The sequence below is a fragment of the Zingiber officinale genome, chromosome 2A (genome assembly GCF_018446385.1).
Source record: "Zingiber officinale cultivar Zhangliang chromosome 2A, Zo_v1.1, whole genome shotgun sequence".
NCBI classification, from domain to species: Eukaryota; Viridiplantae; Streptophyta; class Magnoliopsida; order Zingiberales; family Zingiberaceae; genus Zingiber; species Zingiber officinale.
This window is the reverse complement of record NC_055988.1, coordinates 160,406,209-160,430,376: the sequence shown is the minus strand read 5'-3', so window position 1 is coordinate 160,430,376 and position 24,168 is coordinate 160,406,209. Positions and strand designations below refer to the sequence as shown.

The 24,168-nt window shown below is 37.0% G+C and overlaps 1 protein-coding gene across 3 annotated transcripts in view; it reads left to right on the top strand.

The window, feature by feature from the left end:
• Positions 1–24,168, top strand: part of LOC122042906 (protein phosphatase 2C 70-like) — a 48,926-nt gene that overhangs the window by 13,759 nt on the left and 10,999 nt on the right. For all 3 annotated transcript variants that reach the window (XM_042603300.1, XM_042603299.1, XM_042603298.1), the window contains 2 exons: positions 10,244–10,387; positions 10,457–10,518. In XM_042603300.1, the coding sequence (XP_042459234.1) occupies positions 10,244–10,387; positions 10,457–10,518 (206 nt within the window). The remainder of the gene's footprint in view (positions 1–10,243; positions 10,388–10,456; positions 10,519–24,168) is intronic.

The window sequence follows — 24,168 nt, the reverse complement described above, 5'->3', positions numbered from 1 at the left end:
GTCAACATACTCAAAAATAAGTTCAGCTGTATGTGCCTCGTCTGAAGACTCCTTAGACTCTAAAAATGTAGTACTCTCCTTGCAATTAACACACAAATTTAAGATGCTTCTTCTTTTTCTATCACTCCATGCATTTGTCATGATCGAGCATCCATTCTTTGCCCATTCTTCTTCATGTTTCTTCAGCAATTGTTTTGTTCTTTCAACTTCGGCTTTCAATAGTGGCTCCCTAAGTTGATATTGAGTTGGAGGCTTGAATCCAGGTCCAAATTGACCCACTACCTCCATTAGTTGCTTGAAGCTATAATTATCAACAACATTGAATGAGATTCCATTTTCATAAACCCATCTCCCAACATATTGTTGAACTTGTTGAGTTCTCTCTTTGAAAAGAGCATCATTTATATTTTTTTGGCGAAGCACTTTACTTCCACTGGAGCCTGCATTTTCTGGAGCAATTGCCGATGCATATCTATCCATGGGGCTAAGTGGAAGAGATTTTTTAACTCCATCCATCCCTTCAATTTCAAGACATTTTTCTTCATCTAGGGAAATAGCCACCTCTGCTCTACAACTTTGTTCTTCTATTATTTTGTTTTTCTTTCTGTTCCTCCCTTCTAAAATAGCCTGTTTGCACTTATTTTTGTCTTCTTGAGATGCTTTTTGACAACTAGATACATTTCTAGGTATATTTCCAATGTGCTCCTTTATCCTATACACTCCTCCTGGCATTGCTTGTCCACATAACTTACATTTAATTTTGTCGAGGTTTTTAGGATCAATCAATATCCTAAACTCCCATCCGATGTCATTTGACTTTCTTCTAAGCATTCCGGATTAGGGTTGAGTGACAGATGCTGTCGAATATGGATTGCTTGCCATTGATAACAGATAATCTGAAGGAAAAACAATTATATATAACAAGACATAATATGATAATAAAATTTAATTATACCATACAAATATACAATACAAAATAATGAAAATATGAAATATAACATTAAGTCATTAACAAGTAATATTTTTTTATATATCTTAATCTAATTAATAAAATTTATTAGTTATTTGTTTAAATAAATTTAATTTTAAATATATTTTTTATATTATTAAATCTGTTATATACTTATATATAAATTAATAATATTTATTAGAATTTTTAAAATTTTAATTTAACTTTCATATTTTTAAAACTGATTTATATAAATTAATAATATTTATTAGAATTTTTAAAATTTTAATATAATTTTAATAATTAATATTTATAAATCCGATTAATATACATTTATAATATATAAAATTTATAAATATGATTTCTATAAATTAATAATACTTATTAAAATTTTTAAAATTTTAATATAATTTTAATATGTATAAATCCGATTAATATAAATTTATAATATATAAAATTTATAATTTATAAATAATTAAATATGATTTATTAATTTATTAATATGTATTATATGTTTTTTAATTTTAAATATTTTTATATTTTTAAATCTGATAAATGATAATATTTATTATAATTTTTTTAATCTGTTAATATATAAATTAATTTTTAATATTATTTATGATCCGGTGGTAAGAATCCGGAACCCCATAACGAGGGGTCAACGCCACGGGGAGGTCAAAGGGCCCAGTGGCTCGCTGGAGAAGGACGAGCCGACCGGATTTGGAAGAAAGGGACATTTGATAGTAAAAAGCACCCTGGTAAGGACCAGGGTTCCGACGCTCAATGAAACAGTACATAATGACCGAGTGGAGGGACGTGCCGCCCGGCCGACGAAGGGAATTAAGGCCGTCCGGACGCCGTTCTTTGCCCGGTCGGCCGGACGGATGTCCTAGCCGGGCGGTGGGTAAAGGAAGGGAACACCCTCTGACAGCCGTCAAGTCGCATGGCTACGTCATACTCCTAGTCTGGTAACGGGGTGTTGTGTTGTCCCATCGAAGCTCTGACAACTGCATACCGAAGTATGGGTTGCTGACACGTCTACACCTCGGTGAACGTGCATTAGTTCTCTCCTCGCTCTATAAATAGAGCCTCTTACTTCGCCGCAGGTACGCGCAAGAAACATCTCTGGAGCCACCCTTTTACACTGTTTGCTTGCCTGACTTGAGCGTCGGAGGGTCGCCGCCGGGAACCTTTCCCGGCCCGACTTCTGTGCAGGTTCGCCGGAGCTTCGCGTGACCCGACGGAGGCCTACGTCATCGACTAGAAGCGCGCCACGTGCCCAGCGTCCTTTGGTTCGGCGATTCGGACAGGATCAATTTATTTAAAAAAATTAAATATATTATTTATATATTTAAATATGATTATATAAATTAATAATGGTTATTAGAATTTTATATATAATTTTATATATTTAAATTTGTTTTATATAAATTAATAATATTTATTATAAAAAAGATAAAATTTAAATATATTTAATTGGGATCTTAATTTTATTAGGCTTTATGAACTCAACCCTATTATTAAAATTATCCCCGTTAAGAGTTAGGAATTATTTTAATTTATTAAATCTAAAAAAAAATTTAAAAAAGAAAAAAGAAAAACGCTAAAAACGCCGTCTCTGTCGCGACTTGCGTGACGGTGCGGACGCCACAGGCTGCCACCGGCGGCTCGCGGGAGGCTTCCAACGGTGCCGGTAGCATCGCGGAAAGCTTTCGGCGTAGTCAGAAGCATCGCGACGCTATCGGCGTTGCTGGAAGCAGCGCCGGACACGAGCGTCTGACACCTGCGATGCGTCCGGTGTTGTCGCGACGAAGATTCGAGAAACAAAAAAACATAAATGAACAGAAAAAAAAACTTACCGGAAGCAACGCGATCAGGGAAGACGAAGAGTCGGCAGAGAGTTGGGGCGATGAAACAAACGAACGCCTGACAAATACCTAAAAACCGGGTTTAACATGCTTTAAAAAGCTAGGCCTGCCGAGCCCGCCGAACCCGCCGAGGACCGCCTAGGCGGCCCAGCCGCCTAGGGCTTCCGCCTCGCTAGTTTCCGGCGCAGCATCCTGCCGCACAACGCCTAGGCGGCCGCCTAGGGCGCAATTTCGAACACTGGGCACAAGTAGGACATCCTTAGGGCTAAGATGGTATGCTGACTGGTTAGGTAAGCTTGACCTCGAAACAAGGTCAATTTGGTGTTAAATGTCTCTCCTAGAGGAAAATCTCGGAGGAAGGTCTTCAACCATCAAATTAGCAAAGTCGGATAGGAGTTGTTGCACCTCAGCTAATAGATCCAAGTCTAGGTCTATTGTATCGCTTTTGTAAGGAAGCAAAGTATAAACCATGTCTTTGTGCTTCATTTTGTTCAAAAATCTGGACATAGAAAGTAGTGTAGAGTTATTGGTTACCAAATCTGAAGGGATTCCATCTCGTCCAGACTCCGAATAAAGTGTAACCATGTCAGGAGACCACAAACTCATCATCTTCCTTGTAAGTAGCCTCGATCGTCCTTCTAGATTCAAAAGGAAAGTTGGTAGCTTTATTTTCTTCTCCCAACAACTCCAAGAGGAATATAGCCATGTTGGATGGTACGAGATGATTGTGTCACTGGATGCTCCTGCATCAGACGCCCCAGGTTGAAAAGAACTCGTCCTCGAGTTCAAAATGACGTCTTCAACATCCATAGTCTCCATTTTCGTAGCATTGTCTTCCCATACGGCATGAGCTGTATCTTCAAACAAGACCAAAATCTCATGGTCATCACCATAAAGTACCTCGTTAACTTTATCATCAAATATCGATTCACCTAGTGCTTCGATCTCGTCTTCGTCGTAAATTAGATCACCGAATAGTTCGATCTTGTTGTCGCCTTCGGTGCCTCCTCCGATTGGATGATTGAGAGAGTAGGATTGGTCGTACTCGATGTTGTCGAAGTCCACATCCTCATGGTTGTATCTACTGCTGTGAGAGGAAGGGAGAACGTAGAGGCGCTGGGGAGTTGGTGTTCTCTCGAAGTTGTAGGTGGTGGGGTGGTTGAACCCGTATTTCTCGAAACCAAACTTATGCTTGGACAACTCTTCTTGATTGGAAATTAGAGATTTTTCAAAAGGGGAATAAAGGAACTTATGATCTTTACGTTCTCGTGTCGCTTGACGTCGAGATAACTTTGTGACTTGCCTCTGTAGATACTGAATCTCGTCTCGGGTGCTACGACCACGGTGTGAGGCTTCCTCAGCCGGAACCTGCCTTTCACGATCATGACCACGCCTACGATGACCCTCCATTGGATCTTAATGAGCTCTGATACCAATTGACGCCGGGCAGAATATAGATTATTCTGGGGCGTGAAGTTATAGAGGGATTAAGAAGAAACAAGAGAGAAATAACGAAATAAGAAGTAGCTCAAGATAGGTTTTAAAAAAAAACCTTCTTGAGAAAATAATAGCGGGAAATAAAGAACAAAAGAGATGTAGCCGTAACGTGGCTTAAGCGAAACCAATTGATTCAATATCAAAATAACTTGTCCCTAAACATCTTTTAAGCATAGGTTTATATAGCTCTCAAAACTCTCAAAAAAATCTAAACAGAAAAATAACTAATTAGACTTATTCCCTAAGAGCTAGGAGAAATTAACTATCAAAACTTGGTTCCTAAGATTTAGGATAAAATTAAATATAAAAAAAAAACTAAACTTAATTAACAGATAACTAAAAGAAAATCCAATTTTGGATTCTCTCCTGCATCAGAGATGTAAAGCGAAAGAGGATATAAGGTGGTCTATTTGCGAGCATGCTTTTCTTAAGAAATAAGGTGGTCTAGATCAGTGTTAGGATCCTAGATTACATGAGTTGCAACATGAGTGACATTATTGATATCACTATTGAAAATCCATAGAGTTAAACAGCGTCGATCAGAATTTATCTAAAAAATTTTAAAAATAAAAAATAAGAAAAGATCAAAATGAAAAAATATAAAATTTTAAAATATTATATTTGATGTGTATATTTGAATACTAGTCACCTCACCTAGTGGGATAATGTTTGATTATTGTATGTGTATATTTGAATACTATAATACAAACAACAACAACCAAGTTTTTATCTTAGTAAGTGGGGTCGATTATATAGATCCTCCTACACCATTAGACTCGATTCCTTATTATATCCTCATCTATATTCTAATGAATTTTATCCTTGGGGTTGTCATGATTTGAGGTGTAGTTCCACTTATAAGGAGGTAGCTCACTTGTTGACAATGTAATAATAACCAAAATCCATTTCAGTGATAAATGACTAAATATGAGCAAGAGGTGTTTGATATAACATATATTTATTTATTTATTTTTAAGTAAATATAGTTAAACCATGTAGAACCAATAACTTGTATGACTAAAATAAAAAGTACAATGAATAAAGTCAAACTTGAAATCAACATGTCAAGGATTTTTGAGCAACTTTATATGCTAGTTGAAATCAACTATAACTCCAAAATTAACCTTTGCCTACAAAACTAGAGGCTAAGCAAAACACAAAGTGAGTACAATTTGTTAAGTGGGTAAATAATAAAAAATATGCATCAATATTTTTATTGAGTGATCAAACCAGATAAGTCACAATTTACATTACATTTTTAAAATTGTTATTTGAGGTCTTAGTTTTAATATATAGTCTAGCTTATATTTTCGTTTTATTTATTTGTCACTAATTAAAGTCACCAGCCATTTGTTTTATTTATCATCATTTTTATCACAATTTAATATGCTTTTAATTATCTTTAGTCATCATCAATAAATTTATCTTCAATAAATCCATTAAGAAATAAATCACTAGAGGCAAGTCACTCAGAGTGTAAATAACATGTTAGGATGTATACGCTAAAACCCTCAGTGGTGATATATAATTATATAGCGGCATCACACAAATAAATACTATTATAACATCATCTGAGCGTGTGAGCGGTTAGGTTCTCTAGGTTCAAAGTTTCACTTTTTAATATTTATTTTTTTCATTATAAATTTCTATTGTTTCTTTTTAAGCCATTACAGAACTATTTTATTTTTGTTTATATCTTATCTGTAAGTCTGAGGTGCTAACCTAAATCACCTTTTTGATATTTATTATTATATTGTATCAATGTAGGGTGTATAATAAAAAAAATACACAAGTATTAATACATAAATAAATAAGTAACTGGAAAAATAATTGAAATTAAGGAATAATTAGAGCATCAATTTTTAATTTTTGAAAACTAGCCTTTCCATTTAATCTCCATATGATCACCCTCCTAGATATATAACACGAAAAAAAGAATAAGAATTATTTAACACTAATGATTTTTTTTTAAAAATTCATTTCACTAATTTAATGTTGTGTTAATATTTTTTTTTTCAAAATAGTTATAGAAGGATATGTATAATTTATTTTTATACATTAATTTATGCATAAGGAATATGTAAATGAGAACGGATATATTTAACCACCTCAAATATACAACAAATAGGGATTTGAAGATCTAAAAATTATGAGTGCTATCCTTGAATGAGTATTTATAAATACAAATATATAAATAACTTAGAAAAACTTGAGATAATTTTGATAGTAACACCAAATTTACAAATTAATTGAATGGATCCAATTTTAATCCAACAACTTGATACAACTTTAAGTTAAAAATTCAACTTATTATTAACAAACAATCATTTATTTTCCATTCTAATTCAAATACACCAACCTATAACAGAAATATAATAAAATCGAATGTTTACCAAACACTTTTCACTACATAACAAAGTGGGTACATCAAGCCAATTGAACTTAAAACAAAACGTAATTATTAATCCAAAATAGGAATCTTACACAATATCTGTAAAATATTAGTCATGGAATTCTTACCTTCAATTTAACAACTAATGTGCAAGGAGAGACTTGGTCACAATGATGCCTTGTATGCAATGCAACCACCACAAGGGCGATTTTAGTATTTTACCCAAGGACACAGGGGTAGCAACTTGCCCTACCTCTTGATCATGCCTTGGCTTTGAGCGGCTAGATGTTGAGGTTTCAGGCATATGACACGGGAGAAAGAGAGTGGAGAGGGTAGATGGTGGTCTAGTGCCTCTTTGTAGGGCTTTGTGTGGCTCAGTAGTGGGCTATGGGCCTAGGGAGCAGGACAAGGAGAGAGAGACAAAAGGTTGGCTGAGATAATTGACAATAACCTCTTTTAACTTTAGCGGTGACGGGTAATCGAGTAATGAGGGGTGACAATCATACACCACACATACGTAGAGTGAGAAAGAAGGAAACAAGAAAGAGAGAGGAAAATGAGAAGAGTAAGAAGGAGAGAGAACTGTCGAAGGAGAAGAGGTGGCCAACATTAGGCATCTATTATGAGGAAGATCTGGTGGTGGCATCTCATGAAGATGGAGAGGAAAGATCATGAAGGATAGGTCAATTGGTAGTATGTTGGGTGAGGACGAGTGGGAACAGAGAGAAGAGATTATGTAGCCCAACTTCTAAAAATAAAAATTTCACTAATTCATTCTAGCATGACTAAACCAGGCTATCTGATGAGTTCCTTCCATTTGATCATGATTTGAACTCACGTGATCCTAGTCATCATGGCAATCGGATGAGTTCCTTCTATACCCAATTTGGCTTCACCCAAAGCCCCAAATCTGTTTTGTTGGTTTAGTTCAACTTATTTCGTCATTTAAAGTTTTAAAATAAATAACTTAAGATGCAAAAATTCAAATACGATAAAAACTCATTTAATAGGAGATTGATAATTTTTGCAATTCTAAGTGAGATTATAATTTCAATCATTTGCTTTGACAGGGGAGAAGTATTTGGAGATTGGTTTTGATCATTTAACTCTAAGAGAGGGAGGTGTTAGGACAGACAACTAAAATCTAACACTGATTGCAAAAAAAAAAAAGAGTAGTGCGGAAGCCACTATCAATAGCTAAGCTCATGTTAAATCATGCACACAAAAATGTAAAAGATTATTTGGTGACAATTCTTGAAACAAAGAGGGGGAAGGAAAAAAAATGAAAAACTTAAGATGGAAAATATGAAAAATAAATGCTTTGATCTCGTTAATTTTAAAATGCTTTTCTCCCTTTTGATTAATCATTGCCATCTTTTTATATAATTTTTTAAAGACCTAATTCTTTCTTCCACACTCTTTTTAGCAACCACTTCTTTCGATTTATATGGACCTCGTTTTTTTAAAAAAATATGATACTGCCTTTCATTACATTTTTTTGCATCTTCCCCCTCCTTTTTACTGAATCTGCCTTTTTCATTTTATTTTCTTCGCCCTAGACCAAGTTGTCAAATCTTAGCCTCCCTTGCATAGAATGGCAACAAGGAGAAATCAGCTTGGAATCTTTTCCAGGGAACTGGGATGGGAAAAAGAGAACTTCACTCTTGAAGGGAAGGTTGCTTTTTGTTGTACCAACAAAGTACATGTAGGAGGGCAGGTGCAACTTCTTGCATGTGAGGAAGTGAGGAGGTGGGGGCATGGAGTCAAGGTCTTGAAGAATTTGGTGCGTGATAATGAAGAGACAAAGCATGTGTTGGTGTGAAGGAGAATACGGGCTGGATTAGCAGATCATCAAAGATGTTTGGAGAAGTGGCATGGAAGGAGGTTTGCCAATGAGATTGAGGGTTGAGGAGAATGTGAGGGATTTTTGGTGGTTATTGTGAGAATAGGTCTTCTAGCAGGAGGAGAGGTTGGTGAGGTCTTCTGCTCTGTTGATGTTGCCCTGAGGAGAAGAGTTAAAAGCGGACAACAAATCAACAGGAAGTCAAGAAGGAAATAGCTTAGCATGGCTGCGGTAGATGGATGTGCAACTTCATTGACAACTGAGTTGGCCTTCTTGAGGCGAGGCACTGTTTGATGCGGTCGCTTGATGCACCTGAGAGAGGAAGCATTTTTCCTCTTCTGATTGGAGGAGCTGGGTATCTAGAAGTTGTCCCTCACTTGAAGAACTCGTGCAATCCTCTTTGTTCTTCTTCCTTGTATAAGAAAACTTGGAGAAACCTGAGTTGTTTTTTGCACAGATAGCTGCAGGTTGAAACAGAAAAATGCTGGGCTATTGTATTTAACAGGTGTTGAGTTGTGAATTGTGAGCAGAAAAGACTTTTAGAATGGCAGAGAAAGGGAAGAAAATTACAGTTTACTTTGGTAGGAGGGGAGGCAAGCTGCCATATCAAACTTGTGCCCCTCTACCTAACATGATTGAACAGGAAATTTCTAATCCTAGGAGAGTTTCCCTTTGATATCAAATTGAGTGGAATGAAATTTGTATGATTGATTTCAAGAGGTAACCATTATGTATGTAGGACTCAACATAATACTCTATTAGACACCTAATGTGCTATCCTAATGACTGTAACCTCTAACAACTTAATGACTCAATTCTGAAGTTGGAGGGAGGGAATGCATTCTCAGATATGACTTACGAGGTGGGATATTGTGTGTGGGTTCCGTTCCACCTCTAGATCGTTCAAATTCTATGAAGCAAACTGTGTTGGGAAATTCAACACTAATAGGCAAGGAATAATCCTTAGTGTGTAGGAAACCATAAACTCAGTGGCCAAGATGAACATGGAAACGAACCATGCAGTCACGTGCTCATTGTTTACAGCCTCATCTTAATTGTGCCTTACAAGTACCCAAGGTTGTTTGGCCGATTTATTTGGTAGGTCAGTGTGTTTCTGAGTAGCCCAGGTAGGCATGCCATTGAACTCTTTTTGATTCTGTCACCACCATCATCAAGCTGTGTATGTCCAAGCTATTTAGTTTACCTTCCATCGAACTTTATGTAAGTCTCTATCATTAGTAATACTAAATTATTCTTTTCTTACATTGCTTAATATTTTCTTTGAGTCTCCCTCATATTTTTACCATAAATCCATTCAATTCTTCTAATTATAAACTATAGTGTATTAGTTTCCTGTGAATATGTTTGTACAATCTCAATTTATTTATTTATTTTTTCATTTTATCATCTGATTCTAATTGGTCTTCACCTAATTGTTCTTGGATATTACTGCCCTTTATTTTACCTTCACCTGATTGTTCTCTGACATTAGTATTATTTATTTTCTCTTAGATGATGATGTACTGATCCAAACTGTTGGTAGCTTTGTGAAAATTATAACCGTGCTTTATCAGATATCAACTGTTTTTGCAAGCTATACGAGGGTCCTCTTGATCATATACTAGTTACTGAGTGGAATGATTGCTTGTAAATTCTTATGCAATGTGCTGTGCTTACAAATTTATCTGTGGCAGGTCAAGATTTCCCAGTTTGTTGAACGTCATAAACCAGATGGTGTGGGAATTGCACGTGATCCAATGTTTGCACGACGAGGTGGTAAAAAGCTTCCTATGGAAGACATGTGTTGCTGCCATTGTCCACTTAATGGTGTTGAGCAGGTTCTTGTGCACCAAAATGGAAAACCATGCATTTGCTCTAGAAAATTTAATTGATCATTTCATTTGCAGTTTGGCCTCTTTGGTATATTCGATGGACATGGTGGAGCTGGAGCTGCTATAACTGCAAGCCAGTATGTTGTCTAACTTAATTAACAGTAGTTAAACAGACCTTAAAGCATTTGAAGATCCTAGTTCCATACTCACTGTACATCTAGTAACCTGTTAGATTGTAGTTAATTTACGATATGTGCATGGTTTTAAGTTCTCCATCAGTACTTATCTGCATGGTCGAAACATATTGTTTCGTCTGTCAACCAATATCGGTATTGTGTCAACATAGATAAAAGTCATTGTGCCACCTATGCTACCTATGCTGACACAATTTCAATGATACCCATCGAGGCAAATTGTATCGTTCAAAATTGGTTGGGATATGCTGATTCTCTTATCCTTTGATTCTATTTGTGAGTCACAGGGAGAAGGTGAAATATTACAAAATAAGAGGGTGGAAAAGAGGGGAAGCACCAATAGCACCAACCAAAGAATCTATAGTAGTAAATACCAGGGTTAAAAACTCAAGCCGCGCTAGGACTGTGTAAGAGTTTCAGTTTCTGTTTGGAACAATATTGTTTTGGTAGAGTGCCTATGTTTCAATATATGGTGCTAGTAGTAAATTATGGATGGAAGGAGCAAGGAGAAGAAGAAGAAAAAGAAGATAATTATATGTTCAGACTATAAACTGTTGGGACCTTTGACACCGGCTGGGGGGGGGGGCGGGTGTGAATAGACGGTCACCCTTTACGTTTGCTTCTTACACTTGTTAGCGCAGTGAAAATACAAAATAACAAGTATAAAATGAAAACTAACCCTAGAAGACAATAAACAAGAAGAACAAAACCTAACGACACGTTTTGTTTAATGTGGTTCGGAGATGATGCTCCTATTCTACGCCTGTCCGTAAGGTGGACGATCCCTATTCGTTGATGGATAATTCCCCGTCAAACTCCGGCTAGCACAATTCTCCTTAGTAGAGAAATCTTGCCACAAACTCGATCACACTTGGATTGCACTTAAGGGCTTGGGAGACTCTAATTAGGGGTTAACCATGTCTAATTTCGTCACCAAAGCCAGCCACCCAAGCTCCATTATATAGAGCTTGGGGAAATTAACAAGCTGATTTTACCGTTACCTGTCGACTAGTCCTTGCATGAGTTGATTGGTGTTGGCCAACGACACTCCACAGAATCTGTGATTCTACCAATGACTCTTTACCAGTCTACAGTGTACTAGTAGACTGGCTACATACCAGTAGACTGGCTACATACGAGTAGACTTGTTTTCACTACTGTCGGGCACAAAAACATTCTGTGCCCTACCCTAGTCATGGTCCAACTGCTAGTCGTAGGATTTTACCCCGAGTACAATCTCTCATGCACTTATCCTTGCCCACATAACCTCGACCTTACCTTCTAGTCACTTCCATCAGCCTTGCGTCCCTCGGATGCTTCCCCATCCTTCACGTCTTGCCTTCAAGATGTTTCCTTCGGCCTTGTCCTTGTTGTTGGGTCTTCTCATGACCTTGCCTTCTAGTCTCTTCCATCAGCCTTGCGTTCCTTAGATGCTTCCCCATCCTTCACAACTTGCTTTCAAGAGCTTCCTTCGACCTCGATTTTCATCCTTGCCAAGCCACACTTGGACTTACATTGTCAAGACTATACACTTGGACTTACACCGCTAAGACTCACCCTTGGACTTTGCCGTTGCCAAAATCCCACTTGGACTTTCCTTGTTGTACCTGCATCCTGCATACTCATTAGCGCATATCAAATACAACGATAAACCTAACTTAAACCTTTGTCCAAATATCAAAACCTAGGGTCACCTCGATTCCTCCAACATAAACAATAACAGTACTATCTCAATTTGTCTTGACCTATGTTGTAACATGTCAAAGGGTGTCAAATGTTGGCTTGACATGGTATGAAATTTTAAACTATGATTAAGAGTGATTCATAGTTAGAGAAACAAAAATATATCCTAATCTTATACTTGTGTATATTCAAATTCTAATTGTCTCAATTCAATTTAATTTTATGTTGTGTGTTTAATTGAGATATATTACCATTGTTTTTTTAGTTAAGATATATTTATAGACATGGAGAGGTTAGTTCCAATACTAGATGACATAGGAGTATAATTTAATTTGGATATTGGAAAATGGACACAGATTTTATTAGGATGCTACAAGAACTAATTTGATGAAAGACATTCATTTTGGTAAATATTTTGATATTTGTTACTTGAGATGCTTATTATATTTGTGTAACTTGTCACATAATTCTATTCTTTTTAATTACCATAAAAGGTAAACAAGCTAAGTGAAATATGATTTAGGATTAAACTCATTTGAGTTGACCTCAACATGTATCGGTATGACTCCATTTTACTTGGAGATTAAAGCGTCGGTATGGAATGATACTTTAAACCTTGGGTATGTGCACTATGTCATATCACACTTTTCTAATAAATTGAATAAACAATTATAGTTTCTCTTTATTTTGCAACTTTAGTATGAATTTATGCATTTTCAAATTTTGAAACATGTAAATTTATTCTCATACGGTATTAAATTGTCGTCGTTATCATCATCGTCATCATTATTAGATTGTTATATGCATAGGCATGCAATTTCTCTTTTTGGTAAAAAATTACATTCCTCTATTACATTCAATCTGGTATTAGAGAGTGAATTTTGTGTTTCTATTTTAGGTTACGTGTTTAAGGGATGATTTCATGTTTTGTGTAGCAACTTACCTCTCCCTTCCCTTCAACATTCCTTTCCCCCTCCCTACTTCTCTTCTCTCTTCTCCCTTTCCTTAAAAGATCCTCTTTTATCACCGTCTAGTTATCTTTTCCGTAGATAGCTCCTTAATCTCTCTATTGCCCCCTCACCATCTCTATGGATAGGGAAAGCTGCTGCTGTACCCAGTTAATGCTGATGAATGAAAGATGTTCAATTATATCTTCTTGTCTTTTAGTTATGATGTTTTTCTACCACCTCATCTATGCCCCCAAACAGCTACAATCCGTTGCCATCAACAACATCCTACACATCTTCAACACTAAGCATGCCTCTTTTAGAGCATTACTTGCTTTTTCATTAAAATTTGAAGCAAGCCACCTCTTCCCATATCCACATTTGGACGAGGATTGCTCATTTCTTGGAGTTACTAGATTCTCTCGACCCTTTTCCAGATGACACCCTATTCCAAGATTATGTGAACTTGCGAACCTTTACTACTGATGGGGTCATCCTTGAGCAATATCGGAAGTTAATCCCTTTCAACTTCCTTGAGAGCCTATCATGATTTGTCACTGTAGCCCTTTTTAGAGATGTAAATGTCCTCTAATAGTGGTAAGATATTGTAGTTTCACCTTGACTTGCCAGTAGCCTCAAGTGGCTGTTTCCTTCTTCACAATTCCAAAATTTGCTACCTAGGCTACATCTAGTCGAGGAATTTAACAAAGACCTAAGTGCATGTTTAACAGGCCGTCCAAAATGAGTAGTTGTAGTGCCTAGATAAGGCCCAAATATAGAAGCTCAATAGATTCCAAAAGAATGCGTAAGTGACTCAGGTCAGCCAAATCTAGAGTCCATGACCAGCTATGTGACTAAAAGGCATTTTTTAAAAGGGAGAGCAGTATATTCTGTGAAAAGAAAATGACAATAGAGCATATCAACTCGTCAATTTCTTGTCATCCACCAAATTGACCAAAACAATTTAGATCACAAACTAAATTGGGTAGGATCTTTGACGCAGCGGATAACTATCAACTCTGTTGATTCGCGCATTAATACCATAATCAATACTTCTAATCCCTGTTGATTCAAAGAATAATACTAGAAAAAAGGAAAACTCGTCCTTCCAAGAAGGAGACGGTGGCTAAAAATAGTATTAAACCAAAAACGACCTCAAACATTAAACATGATGCCTAAATAGACCGAGTACCTTAATTGCAAGACAAAGATACCAAAAATAACCTAAATACCCAAAATATGGAAATTACTAAAAACAGTAAAAATATACTCGGAGGCTCCGGCCTAAACGATGTTTTTTTTGGCCCGAAACTTGGCGGTTATGGTTCTAGTAATAAATGTAGATCTTCAAGTTCTGCACCCTATCAAACTCGCATCATTCTCCCTATGATGGAGAAAATTCGTCCTCGAATTGCCGGCCACTTAATCATCAGAAGAATCACCATGAAGCGAATCAAATGCTTCACATTAAAAACATCGGAAATACGAATATGAGTAGGCAACTTCAGACAATATGCATTGAGTTTATCTTCTAAATGATCTCGACCGGGCCAATCTTCTTGGCTGATAATTTGTTGTAATCCCCAATAGCAAAACGATCTTTGGTTAAGACTGCCCACGCAAAATCCCCCTCATCAAACTCCAAGTGTCGACGCTTTTGGTTTGTTGTATATTTGTACTTTGAGTTAGAGATGGACAAATGATCGTGTACCATTTTATGGATCTCCTGCAAACAATTCACGAAGTCACCTGCCTTATGGAATGAACTGAAATTTGTACTTTGATTCAGAGCATAGTTGTGAGCAAATTCCGCCTGACAACTTATCTCCCACTAAACAACACAATAAATTGTCAAGTGATTGATTCGCAACCATAATCTTTTGAGGATGATAAGTATTACTGAAATTTAACTGTGTATTGACCATCTTCCACAAGCTGCGCCAAAAATGACTAAGGAAACAAGTGTCCTGATCTTGAAACAATGGACACCGGAAGGCCATGAAGACGGTACTCATCTCGAAAGAACAGTTGTGCCACATTAACAACATCAATAGTTTTCTTGCAAGGGATAAAGTGAACCATCTTAGGAAATTTATCAACGACAACAAAGATGGAGTCACTACCCCACTAGGTACATGGCAAACCTAGCACAAAATCCATGCTAATATCAACCAAAGGTCGAGAAGGGATCGACAAAGGCATGTATAAACATGCATTAGTGGTTGCCCCCTTAGAGATTTGACAAATTTTGCAGCTTTGCACATATTTCTCTACTTATCCAATGTAGGGCAAAAGTAGGAAGCTTGAATCAAAGGCAATTTTCAGTCCCAATACCTTCACCGTGCAATTCCTTGATTATTTGCAAACGGAGACTACCAGCTGAATGCATAACTGATTACCTCTAAATTGAAACCCATGCAATAAAAAATCCGTCTTCTTCCTAGCCAGTACATTTTGCAATATCACTGAGAAATAAGGATTAGTATCAAGCAAATCACGAAGAGAGTCAAACCCTGAAACCTCAACCCACATAGTAACTAGAAAGTTTCTCTTGAGACTCAACACATCTGCCACACGATTAGCAATCCCTGCTTTATGTTTAACCACATAAGTGAACTGCTCCAAATAAGCGACTCATCTCGCATGGCAGGGTGAACAAATTATCTGGGAAACAAATAGTGACACTAATATCTCATTGCTTGCACAACGACATAAAACTCCATGTCATAAGTATTGTAATTAAGTTTTGCTCTAGAAAGTTTTTACTGGAAAATGCCACGGGTTTGCCGTTCTCACTGAATACCGCACCAATAACAACTTTAGAAGCATCTGCGTGTAACTCAAAAGGCCGAGAAAAATTTGGAAGTATTAAGATGGACGCCATTGTGAGTCGTTCTTTAATCAATCGAAAGGCTGACTCTGCATCCTCAGTCCACCCAAATCTACTCCCCTTCAAACAATTTGTTATCGAAGTCATAATGCTATTGAAAGAAGCAATGAAACACTTGTAAAATGATGCTAGCCCATGGAAACTTCTTACTTTAGTTAAGGTCCTTTTCCGTACACAACACATAAAAACCTCCCTCACGTGTTGTAGATGTTGCTCTGGGGTCACACTATATATCAAAATACACCATAACAAATCTACCAATGAACGACCGCAACAACTAATTCATTACACACATGAAAGTACTAGGGGTATTGGATAAATCAAAAGACATCACAAGCCATTCATACAACCTCTCCCTAGTTTTAAAAGTTGTTTTCACTCATCCCCTGGCCTAATGCGAATCTGATAAGATCCACTCTTCAAATCCAATTTGGTGAACACAACTGGTCCACTAATCTGGTCAAGTAAGTCATCTAGATGAGAATGGGAAAGCGGTACCTAATTGTGATTTTATTGATGGTCTTGCTGTCCATGCACATATGGCAAGATCCATTATTTTTTAAACACCAAAAGAGCAGGTACAACACAAGGACTCATGTTTTCCCTTATATGATCCTTAACTAGTAAATCTTCAACCTGTCGTCGCAATTTTCATGCTCTTGAGGGCTCATCCGATAATGCGATTTGCAAGGTTCTAAAATTCGTTAGGCGCTAGTCGGGCGACAGACCAACGCCTAGCACCTAGGCCGCCTAGGCGGGGACTAGGCGTTGCTAGGCGGGTACCTCGGTATCCCTTGTTTTGGTGTGGAGTTGTGGACTGTGGACAATGTCATATGCAAATCTAAATGTTGTCTTAAACAATTTCATAGCAATGGAGATCTAACTATGTATGCTGAAATAAATGTATACTTTCTAATACCAAAAAATGAAAAATTATAAAAGAAGACTAATAATTTTGTGTAAAGGAAATATACTAGACTCAATAAATATGAGTAAAAGAAACAGTTGAACAGTAGAATATGCAATAAGTTATCATAATCATGTAGTAAACAGTAGAATATATATCCAACTCGAATTTTAAAACCTTACTATAAGCTAAAACAACTTTAGTGGTGGAAAACATTAGAAAATAGTAGCAATACTTCAATTCAAGATTACATCATTGTGAACCAGTAACCACTAAGTAAAATATAATTGTTGAATAGCATAAATCATGTCTTAACAAAATAAGTTCAAAATTACACAACTAATAATATCTCATAGACTCATATTTATTCTACTTCTTTTTCTCTATAATTTTCAATAACTTGTTCTTCATCGGACACAAACTCAATATCATTATTGTGATCCTCCTCTTCTTCTTCGGATGCAAAATCATCTTCATAAAGTTCTCTCACTCTAGAGCTTCTTCGGGTTGTAGATTTTCATCTGCTCCACTTGCTTCATCAATCATTTGCCAAGTGAGTCTGGAACCTAGTTCAATTTCATCATCTTCCCCACCATCTACAATCAAACCTTGTGCATTTGAAGCATCTTTTGCAAGAAGGATATCGACATTCCTTCCTTTTTTCTCTTTTTTGTTTGTTCAACAATCTAGCATTAAATTGGACAAATACTAGATTGTTCAACCTGTTGGCATCCAACCTATTTCTTTTCTTTGTATGAATCTAAAAAAAAACAGAGAAAGTAAATATTATAGTTAGTACTTGAATATAGAGTATAGATGTTAAAAATTATAGCTAATTTAATTAAAGACTGAAAGTTTAAAACTTACTCCAATTTCTTTCACACCCAGATGAACTTGTAGTTAATGAAAGTATTCTTAATGCCACCCTTAGCAAGTTAGATGTGTGAGCACCGTATGTACTCTACCATGCACATGGATCAAATGTATCATCCATTTTTTCACATGCTTTTGCTGCCAATGTTTTTCCAAATAACCCTGTCTTATCTCTATATTTAGGAAATTCTTTGTTAATAATTGTATCTTGTAGATCCAACTCATTGACATGCAAAGTTTCCATGCATTCAAAAATCCCCATCGCGACTTCCTCATAAAGAGCAATAGAACTATCTTTATAGTAAAAATAAGGATTCAACAAAAAAGCAGTGGTATGCAATGATGTATCAAGTCTATCCTTCATTTTTGACTCAATAATGACTATGATAGGCTGATAATTTGATTCCACGTTGTTCAAAGCCACCTTGATATCTTCTTTAGCTTGAAGAAGCTCCCCATGTAGAAACCCCATCGATGACTTTCTATCTCCATCTACCAATCGAAGAACTCTTACCAAAGGAGCAAATATTTTCAAATAAAGTGTCACACCATTCCAAAAACTCATGCTCATCACTGTAGAGTAAGCCAATTTTCCTTTGTTTGTTTTTGACCATTTACATTTCTCCCACATATCACTTGTAAACATGACCCTTAAACTAGCTTTTTTTCAATCAAACTTTGCAATGTGAGGAAATTTGATGCAAATCTGGTAACTCCTGGTCGGACTATGTCTCTCTTCTTCGTGAAACTTCTTATCAATGATAAAGTCTTATGGTGAGCATAAATGAAAATGGTAAAAGCCTTGGATTGCGCAATCACCTTTTTATATCGTGGAAGCTTGCCAATACTTTCAAGCATGAGATTAACAGTGTGAGTTGCACATAAACTCCAAAAGATCTCAGGTCGTCTTTCTTTCATCAATTTAACTGCAGCCATATTGTTGGTGGCATTGTCTATTATAATCTGAACAATATTCTGAGCTCCTACTTGTTCAATGCATTTGTCAATATACTCAAAAATATGTTCAGCTGTATGCGCCTCGTCTGAAGACTCCTTAGACTTTAAAAATGTAGTACCCTCCTTGCAATTAACACACAAATTTAAGATGCTTCTTCTTTTTCTATCACTCTATGCATTTGTCATGATCGAGCATCCATTCTTTGCCCATTCTTCTTCATGTTTCTTCAGCAATTGTTTTGTTCTTTCAACTTCGGCTTTCAACAGTGACTCCCTAAGTTGATATTGAGTTGGAGGCTTGAATCCTAATCCAAATTGACCTACTGCCTCCATTAGTTGCTTGAAGCTATAATTATCAACAACATTGAATGAGATTCCATTTTCATAAACCCATTTCCCAACATATTGTTGAACTTGTTGAGTTCTCTCTTTGAAAAGAGCCTCATTTATATTTTTTGATGAAGCACTTTACTCCCACTTGAACTTACATTTTTTGGAGGAATTACTGAGGCATATCTATCCATGGGGTCAAGTGGAAGAGATTTTTTAATTCCATCAATCCCTTCAATTTCAAGACCTTCTTCGTCTAGAGAAATAGCCACCTCTGCTCTACAACTTTGTTCTTCTATTATTTTGTTCTTCTTTCTGTTCCTCCCTTCTAAAATAGTCTGTTTGCACTAGATGCTTTTCGACAACCAGATACATTTCCAGGTATATTTCCAATGTGCTTCTTGATCCTATAAACTCCCCCTAACATTGTTTTTCTACATAACTTGCATTTAATTTTGTCGACGTTCTTAGGATCAATCAACATTCCAAACTCCCATCCGATGTCATTTGACTTTCTTCTAAGAATTCTATATTCGGATTGAGTGACGGATGCTGTTGAAGATAATTGCTTGCCATTATGATAACGGATAACCTGAAAATTATATATAACATAATAAAATTTAATTATACGATACAAAATATAGAATTAACAAGTCTTAGAATATTTTTTTATATATCTTAATTTAATTAATAAAATTTATTAGCTATTCATCAAAAAAATAAATTTTAAATATATTTTTAAATCTGATTTATATAAATTAATAATATTTATTAGAATTTTAATTTTTTTTAATATTTATTTAAAAAATTAAATTAAATTATTTATATATTTAAATCTGTTTTATATAAATTAATAATATTTATTAAACAAATTAAATTTTAAATATATATAATTGGAGTAATTTAATTAGGCTTTATGAAACCCTATTATTGAAATTATTTCGGTTACGAGTTGTTTGATTTTATTAAATCCTAAAATAAATTTTATACAGTAAACACGCCGCTGCCGCCGCCGCCAAAAGCCTCGCCGGACGCATTCGGCGTGTCCGGAAAAGTCCGGCGTCGCTTCTGGCGGCTTCCAGTACCGTTGGAAGCATCATGAGATGTCGCTGGACGCATCCTGCGATGTTTCCGGCGGTTGCGGACGTGTCCGACACCACCGGAGACGTGCCGTGACAACAACTCAACAGGAGAAAAACAAAAAAATTAACAGAAAGCAAACAGTGTTCGAAAACAGAAAGTAAGAAAAAAAACCTAAAAACTTACCGGAGCCACGGAGCGACGAAGCCTTACAGCGACGATGAGAGAAGACGAAGCGGCGATGAGAGACGGCGAAGACGTAAGCACGCACGCAAACGAGCAAATTATGTACAAAATAAAACTTAAATATCTGCGCCGAGGCCCGCCGAGGCCTGCCAAAAGCCGCTGAGGGCCGCCGAGCGCCGCCTAGGTGGCTGGGCCGCCTAGGCCACCTGCCTGGGGGATTTCCGGCAAGGTTTCCTACCGCACAGTGCCTAGGTGGTGCCTAGGCGGCCGCCTAGGCCGTGTTTTCGAACACTGGCAATTTGTGAGGTAGAGGTGCCCTCCACTCCAAATCAATAGGGGCCGCCTAGGTCGTGTTTTCGAACACTAGCGATTTGTGAGGTAGAGGTGCCCTCCACTCCAAATCAATAGGGGCCGTTTAGGCCGTGTTTTTGAACACTGACAATTTGTGAGGTAGAGGCGCGCCCTCCACTCCAAATCAATATGATGCTGAATATCTCGTTGAGGAGGTAAATATCACCAAAGTTTGCAATTAATAGAGCCACTAAATCTGGAATAGTGCTAGGTTTAGGCACTTCCTTGCCCATCAATGATTATTTTGTACTGTGGTCTTGAACACTGTCAAAATTTACTAGCGACACCAATTAGTTTATTACTGACAAATTATGCTGATTCAATTTAGTTCAAGTTATGTTGGTCAAAAGAGTCTTTAGCGTCATCTCTCAATCTAGAAAACTATTAGGTTTTGATTGCTGATCAAGATAATCGTGTGATGCTTAGGCCTATATCAATTTCTATTTTTAACAAGCCAGGTTGAGCTTTCTCTAAACACTGGATAGTGTATTACAAATGAGCACACATGTTATTCTAAGATTTATGTGTAAAAAAGGAAGTTATTTAGATGGTTTGTTCCAACTCTCATGAATTTATGATCGCCTTCTATATTGTTGTTAGGTTTATGCCTATGATCTTTCATATATGCAATGGTGGTTGTGGTATTTCCATCCGTGATGCATATCTAAGTAAAGTAATGATAATTATAAAATAAAGCAATGTGATAAATGTAGGAAAATAGGATGGATGATACATAAATTAAAATGTAATGGAGTATGCTAATGAAGATATTTTCCTCCCTTTTTCTTTTTGATGATGAGGAGTAAACAAAGAGACCATTTATAAGATGATACTTTGTGTTTTTTAATTAACAAATGATGATATATTGAGAATTTGTGAGAAATTAATTAAATATAGGAAATTTAAATTAACCAACTAGGTAAAGAAAAGCATTTTTCAAGAGAGTGGTTGCTATCTACCAAAGGGAATTTTTCCATCTCTGATGTTGTATTCGTTACCTGATTTGAACTCAATTAATAAATGGGTGATACTTGATCTTGCAAGGTGTCTTGTACTAGATCCTGGAAACCCCTTTTGTTGCACTCACTATTTGCTTTAGGTGTTATAGGCCTGAGGTTGATTCTTGCGGAATGCTCCATGGGTTGCCTCACCCCTCCTTTCATCCGCTGCTATTGTCAGGCGACCCCCCGTGATTTACTCCCTTCCAGGAAGTGTGGACCACCCTGGAGGGGCCATCGGGGTGACGGTATCACCTTTTGCTGCCAACCATTTTCTTTAGGTGGTGTATGGGATCTCAGAATGTACATTAGATCCAAAATTTGGACCAGATCTCTACAAGTGTTGGAACCCACCACTTAGTATATTTTTTCATCAGTAGTAACATTTTCGCCTTTTAATTGTTCTTTTCTTTTTTAAATGAGCAGCTGAAGGTTATTGAATTTTCTAAATTTACGGACCTAGTTTTTATAGTGTCCGTGAGTGGGATTCTTTGCTCGCCATCTTCTATCACAGCTAGATGAGAAGCCAAAGTATGGTCACTTTAGTGCATTCGCAAACTGTGGCTTGGAGGTGACAATAGCAGATGCAACAAGTCAAAGGTAGTGTTCTCGTTGGCTGCTTGATAGGTTAGGTTGGTGGTGAAAGTTGTGTATGCAGGCTGAAAGAAGATGGCAATGTTGGGTGTTGCTAGAGAAAGGGGCTTCAGATGCTGCATGGGAATGGGAAGCAACACAGTTTGTTGTGTGATGGAACACCATATTCGATGCGGTTGGAGAAAGGTATTGATGGTGGGGAGGGGTGGTATCCAAGAGATGATCACCTACTTAGTCTTGTGATCACTATGGTCGTTGGCAATTCAAAAGTGATGATGGCTCGCCGACAACAATGGCGGTGCCCAGCTCATGGCTAGGAATGTCGGTTGAAGAGATAATGACATAGGGAGAGGCAAGCGAGGGCATTGCAAGCTCCAATCGACAATGTAAGAGATGAGAGTCACTTATGTTGGCAGCGAGATCTAGGGTAATCATGGAATGAATTTGCAAGCAAGTCACGATGTACTGACCATGGAGGGAAGAAACCTTGGCTAACACGACTTGGTGTTAGTAATGATGTTGTAGACCGTTAATTGCTGACACTTTATGCAATAGAGGCGACGTTGCTTTGAAGTGATAGTGCATGCGAGATTTGGGCGACATGAGTTGAGAAGTAGGAGAGGCATTGGTGCAGGGCTAAGGCTCTTAATTTTGTTGGGGTCACACCTTATCAGGAATAGAGCAACTATTCTTCTTCATTTTAGGATCTCCTTGCACTATCTCCTTCTTGTAATTGCTATGAGGAGTAGATGCACCAAGGGATGGTGATGAATTTGTGAGTGATGATGAAAGCTAGAGGATGAGCGCAACAAGTTGTTAGAGACGACCACATAGGACTAGGGCTAGGCAAGGGGCAACACATGATGCTAACTGAGGTCGGGTAGTGCGCATCCTTGTGGAGTAACTGTGTTTAACAATAGCAGAATTCTATAGGTTGACAGAACTCTAAAACTGCACAAGATGCGTAGGTCTAGTGGAGAAGATTGACTAGAGAAGGTGGTGACAAAGGAAATTGTCATACATGATAGAAGAAGGCGAAGACATGAATGAGTGGTAAATGAGAACAAGTGAATGGGGATGGAAAGTAGTGGCTTTGTTTTTTTTTTTTTTGATAAAGGTAAATTGTATTAAAGTCGATCAAGGACTTACATGAGGAGCACTTAAAAATCTAAAGAAGTGTGTTTGAACCTTTCTAAATATCCTCTCAATGTTTGGCATACCCTCTTCATATTGACATTGATTATGAGTTTGCCAAATCAAATAGATCATACCTTATACACCCAAGTGACGAGCTTTGTTGAGCATGCTCCTTTCAGGATATCGTTGTTGGAACGTCTCCGACAAGGTTGCCACTGTCCCAAAGCTATACCCAATGTGTAGTCATCTTTGAGCCATGTCCCATAGAGGTTTAATGACGGAACACATGAAGAAAAGGTGGTCCGCCGTCTCATCCGCCCGCTGGCACAGCGGATAATTTTTGCAGTCTACATATGACAATCTATTAAAAACAAGGTATTGAATGACTTACAAAATTATTTAACATGATATTGAAAACAAAAAGAATGTCTGATCAATGGAGGATAAGTACTCTAGTTCTCTTATATAAGAACAAGGGAGACATACAAAATTGTGCAAACTATAGGGGTATTAAACTAATGAGTCATACTATGAAACTTTGGGAAAAAGTAATAGAAAAAAGATTAAGGAAGGAGTCCACAGTGACAGAAAATCAATTTGGGTTCATGCCTGGAAGGTCGACAATAGAAGCTATACATCTCCTTAAACAATTAATTTTTT